The 23,566-nt window shown below is 26.7% G+C and overlaps 1 protein-coding gene across 1 annotated transcript; it reads left to right on the forward strand.

The window, feature by feature from the left end:
- Positions 1–270: 270 nt before the first annotated feature.
- On the forward strand, positions 271–18,862 carry LOC135928079 (probable 18S rRNA (guanine-N(7))-methyltransferase). The gene is made up of 12 exons (XM_065464414.1): positions 271–383; positions 430–467; positions 6,666–6,761; positions 6,868–6,950; positions 6,997–7,093; positions 8,880–8,976; positions 9,040–9,090; positions 9,354–9,439; positions 16,926–17,128; positions 17,916–17,976; positions 18,548–18,646; positions 18,725–18,862. Exons 1-12 carry the CDS (start codon positions 339–341, stop codon positions 18,777–18,779), a joined length of 1,011 nt encoding a protein of 336 aa, XP_065320486.1. The 5' UTR covers positions 271–338; the 3' UTR covers positions 18,780–18,862.
- The last annotated feature ends 4,704 nt before the right edge of the window (positions 18,863–23,566 follow it).

The following is a 23,566-nucleotide window of genomic DNA, read 5'->3' on the forward strand; positions in this document are numbered from 1 at the left end:
TTAAAAAAACGGGTATAAGCTATATAAAAATAAAGAATCGTTATTATTTATTATAAAAAAAGGTAATAAAATACTGTAATGAGGAGGTGCATCTAGGTTATGGCACCGATTTTACATTTTTATTAGTTAGTCTTTATACTAAAAATTCAATTTTTAAAAAAATCAAAGGGAGTCAGGTTGAGATTCTACATTTTTTGGTTGATTTTGGAATACAACATATATATGAATATTTACTTTAAATCAATCAGATACACCCTTAAAAATGATGTTACCCAAAATGTCGTTCAATATCTTTTTCGACTAAACACGTTTAAATAGCATGAATTTTTCATAAAAATATGGCAAATTTTCGAAGGCCTGAGTATTCTGGTCCGGCTTACCTGGTATTTTGTGAATTATAATTTAACCTACTTAATTTAATATTTATAGTTTTATAATGAAAAAGAATCCCGTAAATATACGAACAAGTAAAATTACAAAATTATTGATTAAAGGGTATGATTTAGATGCTAGGTTTTTTATAAAATCATAATCTTGTTTAAATTTAAAGTATAAATGTTATACCTTAAAATAATGTAACTCATGTTTTATATATAAAATATCTAGGCTGTTTTCAATATAAAAAAATTTAAACTTTCTAAAGTTCTGTAAAAGCATTGCTGATAGTGTATAATTACAAATTAATAATTCATATATCTTAATTCAGGCTCAGCAAATTTTATTCTAAATATTGGAGATATTAATTCATCCTTTTCATTATATTCAATTTTTATAATACAAACTGGAATATACAAATATTTTTCCATTTTTAATATGTGTATGGTGACTGGTCAGTAAGCATAATGGGAAAAAGTCCAATGGGGCCTTGGCATTATATAAAAAAACAAGGGCTTTAGAAATTTTTATATAAATTTTTTTTTTGATTATTAAAAATGAATATAAATCAAGAATATGGAGAATTGTGACATAGAAGTAAAATGTAAAATGAATTTTGATTTGCAAAGCTCAAATTAAGCAAGTGTTATCAGTTAGTTCTTATGTTTGGTATAACTATATTATCATTTATATGTTAATGATACTTATAAAAATCTTGAAGTAAAGAATATCTACTTAACAGACCACTTTAAAATAAAAAGATTGAGATATAGGCCAAAATATATGAATACCATGTAATAAGTTCAAAAAAGTTCAAAAAATTTAAAAGGCTTCAAAAAATTAGTAAAACGAAAAGGTGGACAAAGGAATTTTTATTTTAAATGATATAGCAACAAATCTTTTGAATCAAAAAAGTCTCTTGATACTGAAGCTTTATTAAATACAATATGTCATTTTAAAACATTATACATCTCAAATATTTTTGAAATAATTGAGCTAAAACAACTGGTAAATATTTGAAGATAGTAAATCTTTTGTAAGTTCTATGGGTAATTTTCTTAGGCTATCCAATTTTTTTGGCTAATGATGGGCCTGATCCAATTTAGCCAATCTTTTTTTGGCTAAGACTTAGCGTAAGCTGATTTTGATTGGCTAAAATTCTGCCTTATTATAAATTTTATAAAAATTTAATTCAGATGGTTGACAATTGTCATATTCATTATTTTATAACTTTTCCAATGTTTTTTAATAAAATTAGGTAAATGAATATTTTAAATCTATTTAGAGGAAATTCAATATAATTTTGATATTCATCATAAACTTTTCCAATATTTTTAATGAAATACATAATAATATTTTAAATCTGTTTTATTGGTAATTCAATAATGTAATTCAGAAGGTTGACAATTGTCATATTCAACATTTTAGAACTTTCTGAAACAAAATTAAATAGGCTTAGCCTAAAAAAATGCAATTATCCAACTATATTTATTAATGAAAATATGACTTTGATAAAGCCCAAAAATATTTTATTGAAATATTATAACTTAGTCATAAAGAAGTCTTCAGGAATTTCCAGATTAACACCCAAATGATGCACTTCAAAGCTACTGAGTTGAGGTATTTGTTGCTATTATTAATCAGATTTAACTGAAAGATTTTTTTAATCAACAACTTATCATGGATGTTCAATATTTCTCTCCTTGAAAATTTTGAGGATAATATTGTCATTAGCAAAATTAGATAGTGAGAAACTATGAAAAGAACTAATTTCATATTCAAAATTTTATGGCAAGATATCCTTAATGAAGTAGTTAATCTTCTCAATTCATTTATTAGTGCATGGAAAATATTGCACCTTCCAGCAAGATAGAAATCCTTGTCATACTGCTTATATAAAAACATTATAATATCAATTTGTTTTCATGTTCCAGATCTTAATCCTAATGAAAAAACTGAATTACTCAAACAAAAACTTAGTAAGTATCAACCTAGAATAGAAGATGTTTTTATAGAAATCAATATACTGGAATGTGTGCCAAAATCTTAATAATAAATGTCATAAAGAATAGTCACAGTTACATATGATATTGATAATATAACAAAATTTTAAAATTGCTGGGTCAAAATAATCATCCTTTCATATTGGGGCGATAATTTTGAATAGAATTTTATATTTATTTTAAAAAATAATAATTTGTATTAAATTTTGTTCATTATATATGACAATTTAAATAAGGCTGTACGGGTCATTCCACGTCAAATGAGCAAAAAAATGAGATTTTCGGCCGACCCCCTTCGATTTTTTTAAAAATTGGTAAGCAAAGAAAGGTCAATGTAACTAAGAAATAGCCAAAATTTTAGCCTCGTAACATTTATATTTTTGAAGATATTAGGGTTCAAAGTGGCAAAAATGACGTATTTTTATTTACCATTATCTGCCTTCATTCAATTAAGCATATCTTAAAAACTACATAATTGTAAATAACAAATTTAATATCAAAATTACGTACAAAGATTCTACTTTTAGATAAAAAAAATTTTTTATTTTTTTTTCCAATTTTCGGTCATTTTATTTAATATATAAGGACTAAAAACGATTTTTTGGAAATAATACGACCTTCAATTTTTTTAAAAAATTTAGTAGACATTATTATACTCTTCCTTTATATTTATAAAAAAAATTGGTCTGGGACGCGGCCATCTTCATTCTCAAAATCGATAAAAATGTTTAGAAAAGTGTATATATATTTTCCCGAAAGGGGGCGTTTTTGTATAAAATTATATATTAATCAGTTTTTAATGGTTTTTCTTGGACTATTTGATATAATTTAAAGGATTATTCATCTTATAAGTGAAAATAACAATAAATGGGGCTTTCATTCAATTATAGAAATTGTCTATCGATAAAAGAAATTCAATTTATTACTTTATTATAAAAATTTTTGCCCATATAACATATATTTAATAAATATTAATAAAATATGTTCAATTAAGTTTCGAGTTCTTGAATATATGAATCAGAATCTTGTGCATTTCATATATGGCGCCCTAAATATTAAAAAAATTACTATAATTTAAATTTAAACTTACTTTTAAAAGATTCTAATTTTTCGGTAGCGCATTTACTTTCTTGTGACGACATTGTATTGTATAACTACGGCCAGTAGCATTTAACAGTGAAACTAATGTCAAGATATGACATTTGGGCAAGCAAAGAGTGTCGTCTATCTTGGAAATGTAAAGGAATTAGAAGGTCCGGATGGGTGTAGAAACTTTATATATATTTCTTCCTGCTTTTGATTTTTCACTAAAACAAAGCTAACCACCAATTAGAATCATAAGGATAAGTTAGGTATCATGATATTTCTCCAATAATTATACTTTCATCATTATATGATAACTATTCTAAAGTACTTTCTATTGAATTGGAATATATTTTACTTTTAAATTATGTAGATCTGTTGGAATCAAGGTGTATTTTGTGTGTTCCAGGTATAGATCTAGTTTTTGAAAATCTTTCCCTGAGTAATAGATCTTCGTAATCATAATTTATTTTGGTCATCTATTCAAAATATATGACATTAATATTTTCTTTAGCTAACTCGTACAATTCATATGATGTGTACTTTGAGTAAGGCCTTGTAAACTAGCTCTAGCGGCTAATCTTTTAACAGTGCCACCAATCCCATCACAAACACTTTTCCCGTGTGCTGTAGCAGAAAAATGCCATTTCGCCTGTACCCCGAAATCCATCTCATGATGGCAAATATTAATAAAATTTTTACGTTTTTATACTGTGCAGCGGATCCACCGGAAAATAAAAAATTTTATTAATTAAAAAATTTAGCAATGTTTTTTTAAAATTATGTACTGCTATTGTATTGTGTTGCAAAGATTCGGATATCATTACATAATTTAGGCAACAAATAATGGTAAAATTATCTTTATAATATATAACAAAAGGGTGAACAGTGGATTGAGCCTTATTCCAATGATAATTTTGTACTTCATCCTAAAGTATAAAGCTATAGTTTTCTTAAAAATCACAAAATTAAATATTGGTCTTCGTCTAAGTTCAATTTTAGATTGTTTTGATACAACGATTGTTGCGTTGAAATAAAAAAATGATAAAGATTCCATTTTTTTAAAAAAGGCATTGATAAATTCACCTACTGGTTTGGTTATTGTTTCAAGAGTGGTTCTATCTACGGATAGCCATTGTTTGTATGTTATAAATTCGATGTCCTTAGAACGAAACAATATTTCTATTTGATCGCGTAAATATGTTGACCCTGGACAATTATCACATTTGCCCATATAACTGGATGGTTGAGGCGAATTACAAATTATTAAGTGTAAAATATGTTTGTATGTTTTAAAGGGCAACATATCATTGGTTAAATTTGATCCAATGATCATTAATTTAAAATTTTGGTGGTAGCTGCAATCACATACATGTGTACCACTACCTTCAACGAGTATACAATTTTTGGGCGAATGCTTGCGAATTTCGAAAAACCAATTTTAACATCAGGCCTCATTTCTTTAAAAAATATATAAATTTTTTTCAAATTATCTAAAATTAATCTCTTATGTATGGTATGGTATTCTTTTTTCCGTCTTTGGTCAAAATCGAAACGCAATCTTTCTTGACTGGCATGATTCTGCTTATTTCGTCCATACAATAAAATTCTTGTACAATTTTAACTGTATATTCATCTATAGTTTTTCCAGGCTTGGGGTTAGGTGTTGATAGAAATCAAAATACCAAGAAATTTATTAAAAAATGAATTAATATAGTGAGCATGTGTTATTGAATGAATAAAACCCTTTCGCGCCCGAAATATTTCCCATGAACAAAAAATACTTGTACTTTGATATAATAAAATAATCATTTTGACATTTTGATATAATAAAATAATGATTTTGACAGGTTAATGATAAAATATGAAATAATAAATATTGTTTTATAAATTAATATCTCTAAGTACCAACCATTAGTTTCTTTAAATATAAAAATTAATTGACTAAAAATTTTAATGACAAATGATCTCGCTGGGCGCGAAAGGGTTAATCAATTTTAAAATTTTTATTTATTTTATTGATTGAAACACTTATTTATTGTTATTCTAATTTAGTAAGACTATGCCGATTTTAGAAAATCCGATCCAATATTTATATTGTTTTGGGTAATTTTATGATAATACTTTTATTTTGTATATAATTTCATAATAATAATAAATTAATATTTGTAATATTTTAAAAATATCAAATTATTTTAAAAAATTGAGTAGAGAAAATTTCGATATTATTTTTGGCGTCTATGAAATGAACAAGATTCTGATTCATATATTCAAGAACTATAAACTTGGTTGAATATATTTTATTAATATTCATTAAGTATATGTTATATGGGCAAAAAATTTTATAATAAAGTAATAAATTGAATTTCTTTTATCGATAGACAATTTCTATAATTGAATGAAAACCCCATTTATTGTTATTTTCACTTACAAGATGAATAATCCTTTAAATTATATCAAATAGTCCAAGAAAAACCATTAAAAACTGATTAATATATAATTTTATACAAAGACGCCCCCTTTCGGGAAAATATTTATACACTTTTCTAAACATTTTTATCGATTTTGAGAATGAAGATGGCCGCGTCCCAGACCAATTTTTTTTTATAAATATAAAGGAAGAGTTTAATAATGTCTACTAAATATTTTAAAAAAATTGAAGGTCGTATCATTTCCAAAAAATCGTTTTTAGTCCTTATATATTAAATAAAATGACCGGAAATTGGGAAAAAAAATAAAAATTTTTTTTTATCTAAAAGTAGAATCTTTGTACGTAATTTTGATATTAAATTTGTTATTTACAATTATGTAGTTTTTAAGATATGCTTAATTGAATGAAGACCGATAATGATAAAAATAGGTCATTTTTGCCACTTTGAACCCTAATATCTTCAAAAATATAAATGTTAGGAGGCTAAAATTTTGGCTATTTCTTAGTTACATTGACCTTTCTTTGCTTACCAAATTTTAAAAAAATCGAAGAGGGTCGGCCGAAATCTGATTATCCATACAAACCGTTCTGATGCAGATTTCTAAATTACGCCTATTCAAAAAAAAAATAGCAACACAATACCCTAGAAAAAACTATTTCAAGAGAAAATATAGCATTACAAAAAAAACATAGTATTTCAATTAAATTTGAAAATCAAATTTTACATTTAAATCATTAATTAGAAAACTTAATTTGTTCCTTTATTTAAATAGTTCACGAATGATACAAATACAATCAGAAATGAGTGAACGAGCTATTGAACTCCTAGCTATCCCAGAGAATGATAAATATTTTATTTTGGATTTAGGGTAAATGCGTTATAATTTTGCCAATTTATAATAAAGATATGAATATATTTCTCTTGTTGGTAATTCCTAATACTAAATGATTTAAAATATTTATTTTTTATTTTAGTTGTGGTTCAGGTTTGAGTGGAAATTGTATTTCAGAAGCAGACCACATGTGGATAGGAATGGATATAAGCACATCTATGTTAGGTTTTTAAATTTATCTTTATATAATAAATTAAAATAATATTCTTAGATATTGCCATTGAAAGAGAAGTGGAGGGAGATTTAATACTATCAGATTTAGGCCAAGGTATTCCCTTTAGACCTGGTTCATTTGATGCTGCTATAAGGTATTAAATATAAATTATCCTTTTATTATATATTTTAAAAATTTAGTTTTTAAGTTTTATTTTTCCATTTGAATATACATTTATTAAATTGGTGCAGAGCCATATATTTGAGGTTTACACAATATTACTTTAGCTAAAATCTTATTCTGGCCATTTTTAAAAACCTACCCATATCAGGCTTTTTAACAACACTGGATTTGATTCATTTTTAATTCGATATTAAAATAATTTATAAGATGTTTTAATTTATTATTTAATTTTTTATAATAAAATTCTGATTCTAAATCAAAAATTAACATCAGAGATCAGCATGGCATGAAAACTTAACTAAAATAAATTTGATCTAGGAAACCTGTATAATATTTTTCCCAGCTGGGCCAAACAAATTATTCAAAAAAAATTTTAGCCAAACTGGCCTGGAATTTTTTAAATCTTTGAAATATCAAATTTTTTTCCTCATAAAGAATATTTATAGACCTAACTAAATAAATAACTGGTTGGGAAGCCTCTATAAAATATTTTTAGTCATGCACTGATCCTTGAACCATATTCTGGCAACCCTTTATATAAATATTTAGGCATATCTCTTAAAAATATTCACTTATAATAAGATATAAGTTCTTTTAAAAAAATAATTTATACTTTTGTTAATTCTTTATCATTAAATTATTAAGGCAACCTAAATTGAAAGGGTTCTAGAGACCTGAAAACGGTTTTTTCCACCGCCTGCTATGCAGTACCGATGATTTTTTAGACCTAGACCCAGCCTGTTGAAGCCTGAATTTTTTAGGCTTATAGGGAAGGAATCTCAAAATATAAATTTTATTTTTTATTAAATGTTATGAATTAAATTTAAATATTCACTATTTTTCTTGTATTCCAGAATATCATATGAAAATGAATAGTAAAAATTTCACACCAGATATTTTTTATTCATACAGGCAAAAAGAGAATAGGAAGAAAATGTAATTGAAATTTTTTGGGCCACAGGCTGGGCTTATATTTGATTTTTGTTACTACTTGATCGGCTGATATGTCGACCCTGCAGGACGGACTCTATGAATTGTTATGCATAAAATGTGATCCGGATGGAATGATGCCTCCTTGTTTGAGGACAAAATAAAGATATGTTTAAAATAAAACCTTATTAGTTTCTATTTTCTAAAAGTATTGTAAAAACCTTAATTTAGGGGTTTTAAAATAAATAATATTACCTAGCTAACCCTCGAGATTTGACCAAAACATGGCATAAATGTTTGGCCCTCATTGGAAAAGTTTTGAGGCTTATGTAATATTTTTTTACAAATATCTTGATTTGGCGGTTTCTAAAATTTCTAAATGAAGAATTTTCGAATTTTTTAAGGTAAAACTCAAGCACTCCATAATCAAATATTTTAATCGATTGAAATTTATGTGATTAGATAAGTTCAATCCATAACTTTATTTCCAATACGAATTTGATATTTTTATTTTAAAAAATGCATCATGTTTAGTACCTGACCTACTTGTTTTTTGTACCATGAATTAACTGATCACTCTACTTCTTGCTAATTTTGTATCTTCTATCATTTTTTTTAAAGTAAATGTAAAAATATATTTATATAAGCTCGTGTTAATTTTTTGAACAAAGTGTTTATTTATTCTTATTTAAATTACTTTCGGGCAGCTGTTAACTGGTGGTAGAATGTATTTTGAGACCTTTTACGATCAAGATTTCTTAAAAAATTATTATAAGTATTTTATTTTTAAAAAATGATATTAATTATTTTTTATTATACCACAAAAGCATATCCGCCTTACAATGGTTGTGCTCTGCTGACAATAGACAACAATCGATACCTAAAAGACTATACAAATTCTTTGTCACTTTGTATTCTTCATTGGTATAATAAAATAATTAGTATTTTTTCTATTATTATTATTTTATTAATAATGCTCTACCAAAGAGACGTAATGCACGAGCCATTTTTCAAATTTATCCTGACTGTGATGCACAGGTTTTTAAAAAACTTATTATATTTGAATGCCTTCTATTTATTTTATACTTTTTAAAAATTGATTATCAAAATATTAAAATTATAAGACCATTGGCGTTGCTAGCTCTCTCATAATTTTGATAACATGTTTCTCTTAACTAATTTAGGCGTGCTCATTGTACGCCGTTTGCCCCTCTCTACTGACGCCAATGTTCGATATTTGAAATAGAAAAATAAAAATTATATATTAATAATCGATTAATTTTAATAATTTAATGCAAAAGATAGAGTTAATAACGAAACAAGCTATGCGAGCCGGTTTTACAGGTGGATTAGTTATCGATTTCCCTAATAGCTCTAAGGCCAAAAAGTTTATCATAAAAATTAATGTATAATATCAGACTGTCGATTTAATATATAGGTTTGGCGGTTAAATAATTAAATTTTGTGGAAGTAATCTTTAAATGAAAATTCATAAAGATTCAGTAGTTATTTTTTTACACAGGTACCAATATATATTTCTAAATAATTTCAATCTTATTTTATGACATGATAGAGGCATAATAAGAATTAAATCACAGTTTAGAGTTAACCCATATAATTATCAATAGTTATTTATATATAAAAATGATAATAACAGTAATTAAAATATCATCTAATATGTTTGTCAAATTATATTCTCTGTGGTGATAGAATATTTATGAGTCCTGAAAATGCTTTTTCGACCGAAACCTCTATAGCTAGGACTAGTGTTGTTAAACGGCTCGTTTTGAGTCGATTTTTAAAAACGGCTAACTCAATATTTCAACTAGAATAATATAACGCAAGCCTGAAGATTTTGTTTGTAGAAGGAACAAAGGTTTAGACATCTATTACCAAAATTTTGAGGCTTCGGCAATATTTTTCTGGCTAAAATATTGAGTTAGCCGTTTTTAAAAATCGTCTCAAAACGAGCCGTTTAATAACACTAGCTGGGACTAGCATAGCAATTTTTACTAATAGATAAAGTTCGGGTTATCTAATTTTCTACATTTCACATATACCAATATTTCATCCCATCATTTTATTTCATATAAATATTATTTCAAAAACCAATATAACATCCCATGATTATATATCAAAATATCAATAAACAAATGAAAATTCAAAACATATTCTTCTCGAAAATATATTGAAAAACATCCATAAATGTCAATTATAAATCGACAGATACAACTGTATTCTTTTGTGTATTATGTGGCATATTTGACATTTGTTATCTCTCTTTAGGAAGGGCTATAATTGGGGAGGGGCGCACATAAATATTAGAAAAAATTTTAGCTTCCCAGGTAGATAATTTTTTTTATATAATTTATGCAATCAGAGTACGACAGAAAGAAAGAAAAAAAGTCAACGACCACAATAAAATTAGCCATATTTATCCTCTGAGGAATGAATAGTATTATATAATTATTAGGGTTAACTGCTATGGTGTTCATTTATATTGTTTTTTTTATTTGTTCTGATGATTCACCCATTTTAAGTCTAATAAGTTGTAGTAATGTTCAATGTTCATATAAGATTAAACTAACACATGTGCACAAAAGTTAAATATTATATAGAAGATTAATCCCTCATATGATGAATTTACAATCAATAAATTTGATAAAGTAATTTTAAACTTCTCACTTTAAAATTTTTATACATTTATTAAGTTCTCAATGTAAGGAGAACTCAAGGCCAATGAAAGATTTAACATTTAGTGTGGAGAGTAATGACATTAAGTATTTTAAATTCTTTTATTTAAATATATATTATTTTTAACTTGAATTTGAGGTTTGGTTGTTCTTGTATTAAATATTCTAAATAATGATTGGAAATAATTTACCTATCCTTAATTTTAGTAAGTAGAGATATAAAAGAATATATATTTAAATAAAGAATTTAAAATGTTGCTTTATATCATTAATCACCACATTATGTGATTAATCTTTCCTTGTGTTGAGTTATATTTACATTAAGGACTTGTTAAATATATAATAAAAATTTTTTATTTTATCAAATATATTGTATTGTTTATTTATTCATCACATGAGGGATATATCACTAATCAACGTTAATTAATTTATACAGGGATACGAACCCGGCAGGATACGAACCCGGCAAAATTTTTGTCCATGTTCGGTTTAAGGTTTAAAAAAAATAGGTGGGTTTGGTTCAGGGAAATATTTTTGAACCCGGGTTTGGTTCCGGGTTCAGCTCGGGTTTAAGAATTTTTAAATTGATAAAAAAAATCTATATTTAAATCATAATTAAAAAAACTAGACATAAATTTAGTATAAAAAATAAATTTTTTATTTTATTTATAGGCAAAATATTGTTAAAAATATAAAGCATAGTCAAGCATCAATTTTAAAAATTTTTACTTTGACTTGTTCCCTTTCATTTTCCTCTAATTAATAATCTTTGAGAATAAGTTAAAAATTAAAAATAAATAGCGTATATGAATTTAATTGTTCAAAATTTATTAACACTCCAATAGGAATCTGAGAATAAATTTAAAAATGGCGTAAATGAATTAAGTTATTTAAAATTTATTAACATGCTTCAATTAATTGGAAATCTGAAAATATTATAAAATCTCAATTAAATTGTTAATATTTATATTTAAAATTATACAAATATCATATATGATTTTTGTCAATACACTGAACCCGGTTGAACCGGGGTCAAATAAAATTCCCGGGTTCGGTTCGGGGTTTTGAAAATTTGATAAACGGGGTTCAGGTTCGGTTCGGGTTCAGATTTGTTTCCAAGACCCATGTTTTCTTCTCCGGGTACGGTTCGAATCCCTGAATTTATTTTTACGAATTTATTTTTAATTGAATTTTTAATTTATTATATGATAAATACTAAATAGATTATCTTTCTATATTGTGTGTCTGTGTTGGTTTAATTTTATATAGGGCTGTGCCGATCCACATATTTTTCACCGATCCGATCCGATATTGCTTTAAACCCGATTCGAAACCGATCCGATATTATTACTGATTTTTAATCACCCCCATTTTAACCAAATGTAATTAAGAAATCTATTTTTTATGCAAAAAATCGAATTATGAATAATTTAATTTTTTTATTTCTACAATTAAGACTATAATAAAAAAATATATATTTAATAATAGGGGTGGCCTAATGTAGATGTATGCTTGGAAACAGAAGTAAGAACAAGGACGCAGGTTCAATCCTGGTAAGGATATAAAAACTTTCAAGTTTTTCTTCGATGACTGATGTGTAAAGACATATGGTATGATGAATTTCGGAGCTTAGAGATGACATACCAGTCACCGACAGGCCTGGACAGCCGGGTGCTAAGGATACATGTCCAATAAACAAAATGAAGGAAACAAATAAAAATATGAAAGCTAAAGCGTTCCCTCCAAGCGACGCGCAGTGTATAGACCTCCATCCTGTGAAAAGTAAAGTAAAGGTCATAGCAAAGAAGACAAGATTATCAAGTTTGAATATTGGGACGCTTAAAGGTAAGACGAGAGAATTGACATCAATGTTGAACAAGAGAAAAGTTGATATAGCGTGCATACAAGAGACGAAATGGGAGGGCAGAAAACTTTCATGATTGGAGATGGGTATAAATTGTACTATAATGGAATTGTTAGCAATAGGAACGGTTTCGGCATCATCCTCAGTCAAGATCTAACCTCCTCAGTAGTAGATGTCAACAGGATCTATGATAGACTAATGAAGATAAAACTCTGCATTGGTCAATCAATACTACACATCCTTTCAGTATATGCTCCTCAAACGGGTTACAAGGAAGAAGGGAAAGATGACTCTAGAGCTATCCTTGATGAAGCTGTAATGGAAATCCCTAAGGATGACCTAGTCATAATTGGTGGTGGGTGACTTAAATGCGCATGTGGGGAAAGCAAGAGATAGCTACAAAAGGCATCATGGTGGTTTTGGATATGGAGAAAGAAATGATGAAGGAGAGCATGTACTAAAATTTGTGCAAGCCTTCGACCTTGCCTTAACCAACACCCACTATAGGAAAAAAGACAGTCATCTAATATCATATGAAAGTGGTACAAGGAAAACACAGATAGATTACATGCTAATCTCTCGCAGAAGATTAAAAGATGTAATAGACTGCAAAGTCATCCCAGGAGAAGATATCGCCGTGCAACACAAGCTACTAGTCATGGATTTACACATCTCAAATTAATCCACTCAAAACAAGATAAAACTGGAACTAAGCATCAAATGGGGCAAATTAAAAACAATGAAGATGCCTTTGCAATCAATACAAACATTAAAACAATAGATTCCTCACAAGTCACTGAAAAAATGTGGACAGACCTTTCATCCAGATTAATAAACACTGCCAAATCGACACTAGGCTTGACAAGGGGAGGTAACAAATTATACAAAGAACTATGGTGGTGGAATGAAGAGGGACAGACCACTATACAGGAGAAAAAAGCCCTTTATAAAATATGGTACAAATCCGAAAACCCAGATGACAAGACTAATTACAAAAAATCCAAGAAAATAGCTACAAAGGCGGTGGCTAGGGCCAAATCTATGGCATACGAAGGGCAAAATAAAATATACATATTAGCCAAACAGCGAGAAAAGAACTCTAGGGATATAAACGGAGCTCCGAAAGTAATCAAAAATAAAGATGGGAAATTGATAATAAAGGAAAAAGAGATAATGAATAGATGGAAAGAATATTTTCAGGAGCTTCTCAACTTTAATCCCCACATACTACATTTAGACGAACACTCCCCATGTCAAAACCTTGTACAACCTATAACAGAACAAGAAATAATCACATGCCTCAAGCATATGAAAAACAACAAAGCTAGGGGTCCAGACGATATTCCAATAGAAAGCCTTAAAGCACTAGGAGATGATGGAATACACCTCCTCACAAATCTGTACAATAAAATACTTGGAAATGAAGAGGTTCCCCAAAAATGGAGGCAGAGCTATCTAGTTCCTATCTTCAAAAATAAAAGGGATCCACATAATTGTCAAAATTACAGGGGCATAAAACTAATGTCACACTGTCTAAAACTATACGAAAAAATATTAGAAAAAAGACTAAGAGATATAATCGAAATAGGAGAGACTCCGTTTGGCTTTATGCCTGGAAGATCAACAACCGATGCTATCCACGCAATTAGGCAAATGAGTGAAAAATACAGGGAAAAGAACAAAAAGCTACACATGGTCTTTCTCGATCCAGAAAAGGCCTTCGATAGAATTCCAAGAAAACTTATCTGGTGGGCGCTACGCCACAAAAAGGTTCCCAAAAAAGATATAAGAATAATACAGGATATGTATATGGGCCATACAACAATGGTCAGTAGCACAACAGGTACTTCAGCAGGCTTCACAATAGCCCAAGGAGTTTATCAAGGGTCGGCTCTCAGCCTACTTCTCTTCATTACAATAGATGTATTAGCACAGTCTATACCTTAAACAGTCCCGTGGAATATGATATTTGCAGATGATATTGTGATACTTGCCGAATCTAAGGATGAAATGAAAGAAAGATTAGTGAGTTGGATAAATATCTTAGAAACGCACGGATTAAAAGTATATAGAGAAAAGACGGAGTATATGGTGATAGGAGGAGATGAAACAGAGAGTATTGATATAAATGAATGGCAGATATCGGCAATTGAAAGCAATATTTGGGCTCTACTATACAAACAAACGGCACAATAGAAAAAGAGATAAAGAGTAATATTAATCAAGGGTGGTTAAAGTGGAGATCTTTATCTGGAGTGCTATTTGACAAAAGAATCCCACATAAATTAAAGGGAAAAATTTACAGTTCCATAGTACAACCAACTATTCTATATAGTTCGGAAACATGGCCAACCAAAGAATCAGACGAGAGAAGTCAACAAACTATGGAGATGAGAATGCTGGTGTAACAAGAAAGGATAAAGTGCGCAGTACAAGAATACTAAGTAGTTTAAAGGTAGTGCCCATTAAGACTAAGTTAATGGTTAACAGACTTGTGGTATGAGCACACAATGAGAAGGCCTATGAACTACATAGGAAATAAAGTTGAGAGTTTGGAAGTGATGGGCAAACGTAAAAGAGGAAGGCCAAAACTTCAATGGGGCCATAAAGTTATAGCCAATATAAAGAGATAAAAGAGATTGTATGAATAATATAAAGTGGAGAGAGATGTTGAAGGAGCTTACCACCAGAAAAGGTGAAAGCTAAAGAGAAAAAAAAATTCCATTTTATGTTGGAATTATAAAATTGTAATATTTAATATATAAAATTATAATATATTAGATTTTTTTAATAAATATGAGAGCCTCTAGATTTTCTGGAAATAAGCTTCTACTATATGGACTATCTATATCTCCTGCCGTACTGAAGGCAGGCTCAGATGATTCCGCAGATAATCGCATTTCGCAAAATTATCTGTCATTTGTAAAATATTTCCATAATTCAGATACCATATTTAAAAAAAATCTTTTATTTAAAATATAAATAAAAAAATTGGAGTTATTTAAAAAGATTTAAAATAAATAAAACTTTGGGTGTTCCTTTCTATTTTTATAAAAAATTATTTTAAAATACTATAAATCTATTTTTTAAAAAAAATTTAAAAAAATTATTTAGAAAATATTATAATAATGTAAAATAAATATACATAACATAAAATAAAATAACAAAAAAAAAGAAAAGTAAAAAGATCGGATCTGATCGGTATTTTTACAGGTATCGGCCCGATCCGATATTTTCGGAAAACGCTAAATATCGGCAACGATTCGATCAGATATTTAATATCGGCACAGCCCTAATTTTATATGTTTACTTTACTTTAACTTATTAGATTTAAAATGGGTGAATCATCAGAATAAAAATATTCTAACAATAATGATAAACACCTTAGAAACTCTACGAATTATATAATAGTATTTAATTTTCTATGGATAAATATAATTACGCATATTCTTTTTCATCATTTTCATTGATTAGTTGTTTCTTCATATGATTATATAGTTAATTTGTCGTCGATTTGGACATCGTACTCTGATTGCTTAAATTATAATTATAAAAGTATCTACCAGATTTTTTCATTGCTCTTACTCATCTTATAAAAATAATTTTTAATTTTTTTCATCTTCATTAAACACGGCTAGTCAAAATTGATATAATGCCATTTGATCGAATTTTTTGTTTTTAAGAACCTTAAAAAGGCAAGGGTTCGTTTTTGAAATTAAAAATGTACAATATATTTATATATTATATTTTATATAGTTTTGGAAAAACACGCTTTGTCCTCTATTATTTTGAAAGATGTTAATAAATTGGATTAAGTGACGCACTACAAGCCCCTTACCCGACTATAGTCCTGTTAATATGTTTCTTTAGTTATAAATTATTAGTAACATCATATGAGTAAATTATATAATACATTAAAGTTTAAAAAAAGAATCCGGCTGTGTCCAGCACATCAAAAAATGTAATCTAAAATCTTATCGAAAAAACTTAAAATATGCATTTTTTCCAAACGTTAAATTTTTACGACTTTATAACTAGGCTTCCATAAAGTTTTGAAATGTCTTAAACAGTTTTAAGATTACAAAAACAATATGTAATATTTAAAATTACATTATTTAATATTTAAAAAATAAAAATTTATATGGACCTGACCAGTTTATAGATGAAAGTAACTCCTTTAAATTTTTTAGAAAAGGTACGCTTCAGGTTTATTAATATTAAATTATAAAGGTTCGGTTAGATTTTCAAGGTTCGGTTCGACAATGTATAATAAAATGTATTAAATTTATTTTTTTTTAAATAAATTATTTTTAAAGGATATATTTATGCCTTTTTGCTGGGATTAATTTAAACTTTACGCTACCCAAACCAAAACTCGTAAACGAAAAAATTTATAAAAAGCTTCAAAATATTGATAGCGATTCCGATGAAATGATGTCTGAAGATAATGAAAATACATCTATGGAGGATGAAGAGAATGCTAGCGATAATTTTGATAATGACGAGGATATTGAGAAAGGTTATATTACCCAATTTATTTTTATAAAAGCACCATTGAAAAATAAAATTTTTTTATTAGAATTAATAGAAATTGAAAAAATTTATTCAAAATAACGATCAAGAGTTTGCTTCTTCTCGAAGCAAGGCTTACATTTGAAATTAGAATTTAAAAAAATTATTCAAAAATTTTTTGAGCAAAAATCTTTGAAATTTTTTTTTTAATGGAGTAACCCACACTGAATTTCAGACAATTTTTCCTAAATTTGATACACAATACTATATAATACAATATATTTATTATTAATTTAAATAATTATAAAAAAAATAATAGTAAGATATGAATTAAAAATGTTCAAAATAAAATGTTAAGTTAAAAGTAAGCCATTTAGTTAATCTTACATGAAAATTCAATTAAGAACTAATATAGCAGGTTATGATAATAGAAATATAATTTACGATACCAATTTTGCAATATGATGTGCACGAAGGGTAATGAATATTTATGACTAATAATTTACAATATTTCAATTTGATACTGGCAATAATAGATAATAAGACAAAACAAACTTGCAAAAAATTTATACCAATCATAAGGTTTGATGGGTATTAACATCCAAGATATAAAACTACAATTTAATGTGAATTGATGAGATTATTGAATATGTATGGTGTAAAAAGGGTCTTTTAGGATATGATTTCGTGACTCGAACTCACTTTATAACAATAATGCAGCTCGAATTATACTATAATTGAATTATTCATTTTTAAATATTTTATTATATTTCTTATTTTAAAATATTTGTTAGGGCCTCAAACAATAAATAAAAATGCTTCACAAATTCAAAATTCGTCAAAATCATCAAAATGGTATAGAACAATAGATAAACTAAATAGATCTATATTTAAGATGGGTCTGTTTTAATATAAATAAGTCATCAGGAAGGGGCATGAGCTTATCTAAAATATGTCTTATTTGAGACAAGAGCTAGAGACTTCTAGTGTTAAATAATCAGTTAATTTTAGCAGACTCCAGGCTTAACCGAGTTTTATGAAAGATGGTCTAAAATTAATAAGGCATAGGCTACTAATGTGCGTCAGCATTACTTAATAAATATAATAATATCTATATATAATTTTAATAAATATAAATAAATATTAATTATGGTGTTGGTCGGCCGATGCCTAATTTTGACTAATTAGTTGTAGTCAATTTTTATCCTTAACTTAATTACCCTTAGGCTAGATTTTTAGATTACGCAACACTATCAGACGCCCACTTGAGTTCTCTTAATATTTAAAAATATTTTTTTTATAAAGCATGATTAAATTTATTTATATTGCATTTTTTTAATTTTAATATACATTAAGATGATGTTTTAAATTTTTTTATATCGAAGCTATAATTTCTAAAAAATTAAAAATTTCATAATACGATAAGCTACCTCAGTAATAAACGCAAATCAAAAAACGTTCTTAAATCAAAAAAGGGAAGAAAATGGATTATGCAAAAAAAAGAAACCTGGAAAAGAAGAGGAAAGTAATTAAAAAATATTAATATAATAACCATTATATTGTTTAAAATTTAAACAAAAATCATATTAAATTTTTTTGACAGAAAAGTAGCGCATGATTCAAAATACACAGGCCGAAAAAGAAAAATGAAATTTTAAATTTGAAAAAATTGATGCATATGAAGGAAATAAATGAATTGTTCTCAAGAAAACAAAATTTTTACAATGTTTTAATTTTTTAATACCACAAAAAATTTTGAGTGGGAGGGCTGAAGTTGACAGTGTAAATGATTTTTATTCGACATTTATGAGGGACCTTGGCTAAGCTGAGAGGCATGTTAAAATATTTTATTTGTTAAATATTAAAGTTTCGAGAATGAAACTCAGTTATATTATAGAAATTGATATGAATATGTAACATAAATATTATATAATGGGACGTGAACCCAGACCTTGAACCCTCGTATTTTGGCTGAACCCAGACCCGTACCCTTTTTAAAAGTGTAGGGTCCAAGGGTTCTAGGTGTCATAAAAATTTTTAAAAATAAAATATTTTTAAAAAAAATAATATAAATTTTATTAACTTTTTTTGTGGAATCATTTATTTTATCTTCGCGTTTTTCTTTCAATTTTCTTCCTGGACTTCCATTATATTTAGAGATTGATATCATAAATTATTTTCCAGTGTAATAATATTTTATTATGTAAATTAATTAATATGCTATGTTATAGAAATACGTTGATTATTTTGAAAGTGAATTATTTTTTAGTACAAGTAATAATATTTTAATTTAAATGATAATGATAATGCACAACACGTTGGTCCTCAATTTGTATGAAGCTAGAACGATTATTAAGTTTGAAAGATTTCTGTAATGATTTTATTATGAGCATGTGAAGTCATTTTGTCGGAAGATGATTGGTGCCAAATAAATGGCCTTACTAGTGTATTAGTTCCTTTAAAAATAACAATATTAAGATTACAATCAGAACAATTATGTTTATTTGATTTTAAGGCATATGGATTAGATGCCGATTAGATTTCGAAAAATTTACAAGTCCTTTTTATACGAAATATTAGAAAACATGAAAATTCGAGAGCAACAATATTTGCATGTTGTATACGCCTCTATATATTTAGACCCTCTATATCAAGTTTTATTGTGTATTGAGCAAAAACAAATGGCTGAAGACCATCTTAAAGATTTATGGCATAAACAAAACTCCATTATTTTCAATATATTGGAGTAGTGAAGGTCAACGGTCCGATCCTATCTGTCTTAGACCAGGACCGGACCGATCTTTTTTGAGGACCGTGGTCCGGACCGGTTTTTTATCTTTTACCGTCCAGACCACGGTCAGGACCGGTCTTTTATTATTATTTAAGTTTGCTTTACTATTTAATTAATATAATTTTTTTGTATATTTTATTTTATGATATTTTTCTAGATGAGTTATTTTAGATTTTGTTAATTTTTATTTTACAATATGAAAACCATAAGTTTGTCCAAGAAACATTTTACTTATAGTCACAATAAAAAACAGAGTATGTGTTCACTGCAGTACCAAATTTAATGTATCGTCAGCAACAAGTAACAAAATAATTGTTTATAATTTTTTAAGCAATAAATTATTCAAAATAAGCAGTATTATTATTAAAATATTCTGGTTATTATTTATATAGTTCTATTTTTTCTTAAGAAACTGTTTTAATAATTCATTGTCAAAATAACTTAACCTTATTTAATAAAATAATTAGGTACCTTAAGCAGACATCTGATAAAACATAAAATATATACTTCTAATGTTGAAAATGAAAATATCTTAAAAACACAATCTACTCTTAATTTTAACATGCCCCCCACAAGCACAAAATCACTTTCTTCAATACCATTGGATAAATTTTATTGTTTATATAATACTCTTATATTTAATAAAATGATAAAACAAATTAAATTAGGTTAAAAAAAATATGTTTTTTAAACAAATAAAAAGACCGGTCCTGGACCGGTCTTTTAGGACCACGGTCTGGATCGATTTTTTCTTAAGGATCGTGGTTCGGTCCAAGGGTATCGTTCCAGTCCGGGCCGTGACCTTCACTATATTGGAGGCTACTACAATACCATTTGTTTGTAGTGATAATAATAATGATAACATTGATGATCTTGAAATTTTACTTTTAGATAAAAAAAATCAAATTATCATCAGATAGAAAGGAGGATCAATAAATGACTATTGCATCTTTAATAGTAAAGTTCTTAGAAATTAGGAGAATAAATAAGGATATAAATATTTTAAATAGCTATTGCATCTTTAATAGTAAAGTTCTTAAAAATTAGGAGAATAAATAAGGATATAAATATTTTAAAATTCTGGGAAGAAAATTCTTCAATATATCCAGAATTATATATCTTGTCTAGAATCTTCATGGCTGTACCGGCGATATATTTTATAAAGATAACTATCTATTTTTGGTAAGTTTGAAATATGTATTGTCTACTTTACTTGGAAATCTCAAGGATAATATTTTAGAAGATATTATGATTGTGCGAGAATAAAACATTAAAAATATAAATTATATCATTTTTTTTTATGTCGAAGGGTTCACATCCCTGATTATATCTATATTTCTTGATTTTATTATATATTTTTTTACCTTAAATTTATGCAAAGAAAATTATGATTTTTTTTGTTTAAATTTCTCAAGATTAGTAAGTAGTTCACAATATTTATAAGGAACTGAACCAAAAATCTCAAATTAACTACCTAATCGTTATATCCTCTTCAAAAATTTTAATCGATGTAAATCAAGGCTATTTTTTTAATAATTTTTTTTATAATACCCGAAAATTATCACAAATATTAATTTTAGCTCGCTAACTTTTTTTGGTAGCTAATATCGGCTACTTTTTTTGTAATTATTTAATTTTTTAGCGCCCTACCTTTTTTGAAAGTAGCTAAGTAGCCGCTACTTTTAAAAAATATAATGAAGTTAAGTTTAACATGAAAATTTAAATATAATATCATAATTAATTATAATTTTTATGATTTATTATATAATTTTGAAATTGAAATATATTTTCAATTTGTAATTTATATTTTCATTTGTATTATAAACCTAAATCAAGAGTTAATAATTTAAAATGTCATCGCCTATGGATATCCAAATCGTTGAAAGTGATTCAGACAATGATATTAATGAAATGGAAAATTCAAGAAAGAAAATGTTTTTAATAGCTATAATACAAATTTCCCATTCCCTAGATTTGAAATTTTTTTTAAAATAAATATAAAAACCAAAACTAGCTTTAAATTAATTTGTTTAAAATGTTAAAAAAATATTTCCTCAAATCAATCCAGTTATAACCTCAAGAAACACCAAAAGGCAAATTGTCATTTTTACATTCTAATAGTATTTATTTTATAAGACTGTTCATACCAATAGCTTTAAGGAAATGGAGAAACATTTAAGTAATTTTGGTATAGGCGACTCTACATCCAAAAAGACTAATTCAATTTAAACCAAATTGATTAATAATACAAATGTCAATATTTCTCAGAAATTGGTGGATAGTTATTGTTGATTTTATAATTGATACAGTTCAGCCAATGTCCTTGGTTGATAATCCATCATTTACCATGATGACTAAAACTATTCTCTGGTACAACAATTTTATGTCGCCAGACTCTAATGAATAAAATAGATAACTTTAAGGTGATAAAGAAGCTCTAATAGTAGAGTTATCAGAGATATTATATATATGTACCACAGCAGATAGTTGGACACATAACATTAGGTAAAAGCTTATAAAATGCAACAAATTACCATAAGTATTTATTTTTATTACATAAATTTTTTTATAATCAAAACTAACTATATTTTAAAATATATAAATGTTGATTTTTATATATTTACTATACAATAACATTATAAGCAAAAAACAAAACAAATTTGTTTCTAAATTTTTTTTATAAAAAGTAGCTAAAGCTACTTGTGAAAAATAATAGCTAATAGCGAGCTACTTTTTTGACAAATAGCGGTAGCGCGCTACTTTTAAAAGTAGCGATTAACAACTCTGAATTTTTCGTTAATACCATTATTAATTTAAATCGTTTAGTGTAAGATTAACTACTGAAACAAAATAAATTATATATCTGATTCTGGTGGTACTGATTATAAAAGATAAAGGTGGTTATTATTTTTTCGGCATTTTATTTTAAAGTATGACTTGAAAATATATTTTTTCAGTAAAATAATAAATTATCAATATTTTTTAAATTTTATTAGGTGTTCAATTTAAAATTATTTTCAAGAAGTACATCCATCTAGATTATACCAAAAAAGTTCGCTAAATATAAGGACAATTGCTAAATTATTAAGAATTTTATTATACTATTTTTTATTAATACAATTTTTGAAAAACATAATATTAATATGGAAAATTTATTACTAAATAATTGTTGAAAACCTATTCATGCTTTATATGGAAAGGTGTCATATTGATGAAAACCTTCTAATGTTCTGTAGTTAGCGACGAATAGTATTTCAAAGAACATAATTTAGGCGCACAAAACTTTTGGAGAGATCGAGATTCAGGAGATACTGATATTTTTTCGGAATATTTACGAGAAAAACAGATGTGTATATTTGCATATGATATTTTTAGAACAACGAAAGGCTTAAAAAAAACAAAAAATAAATAAATTTTTATTTTATTTTTTATTAATACTAATACTGAAAATTTTACAATTTTATATAATACAATTTTAATTTACACTTTTTACATAAGTTTTTTAAAAGGTTAAATTTTAACAAATTCGTCCTTAAATTAAATTAACATTTAAGAAAATTAGGAAAATATAAAAGGTCAATAAATTTAAAAGAAAGAATTTTTACAAAAAGATCTTTAATTACAAAGTAAAAAATGTATAAAGTTTATGCAAAA

This window comes from Gordionus sp. m RMFG-2023, chromosome 4, assembly GCF_954871325.1.
Source record: "Gordionus sp. m RMFG-2023 chromosome 4, tfGorSpeb1-WG-v2, whole genome shotgun sequence".
Lineage (NCBI taxonomy): Eukaryota > Metazoa > Nematomorpha > Gordioida > Chordodea > Parachordodidae > Gordionus > Gordionus sp. m RMFG-2023.

Excerpts from the sequence above, each read along its gene's own strand:
- LOC135928079 (XM_065464414.1), top strand. The coding sequence starts at position 339 with ATGGCAAATTTTCGAAGGCCTGAGTATTCTGGTCCGGCTTACCTG. Across the intron at positions 6,951-6,996 it reads TATAAGCACATCTATGTTAG|ATATTGCCATTGAAAGAGAA; the intron begins GTTTTTAAATTT and ends TAATATTCTTAG. Across the intron at positions 17,977-18,547 it reads TCGTCAAAATCATCAAAATG|CTACCTCAGTAATAAACGCA; the intron begins GTATAGAACAAT and ends TAATACGATAAG.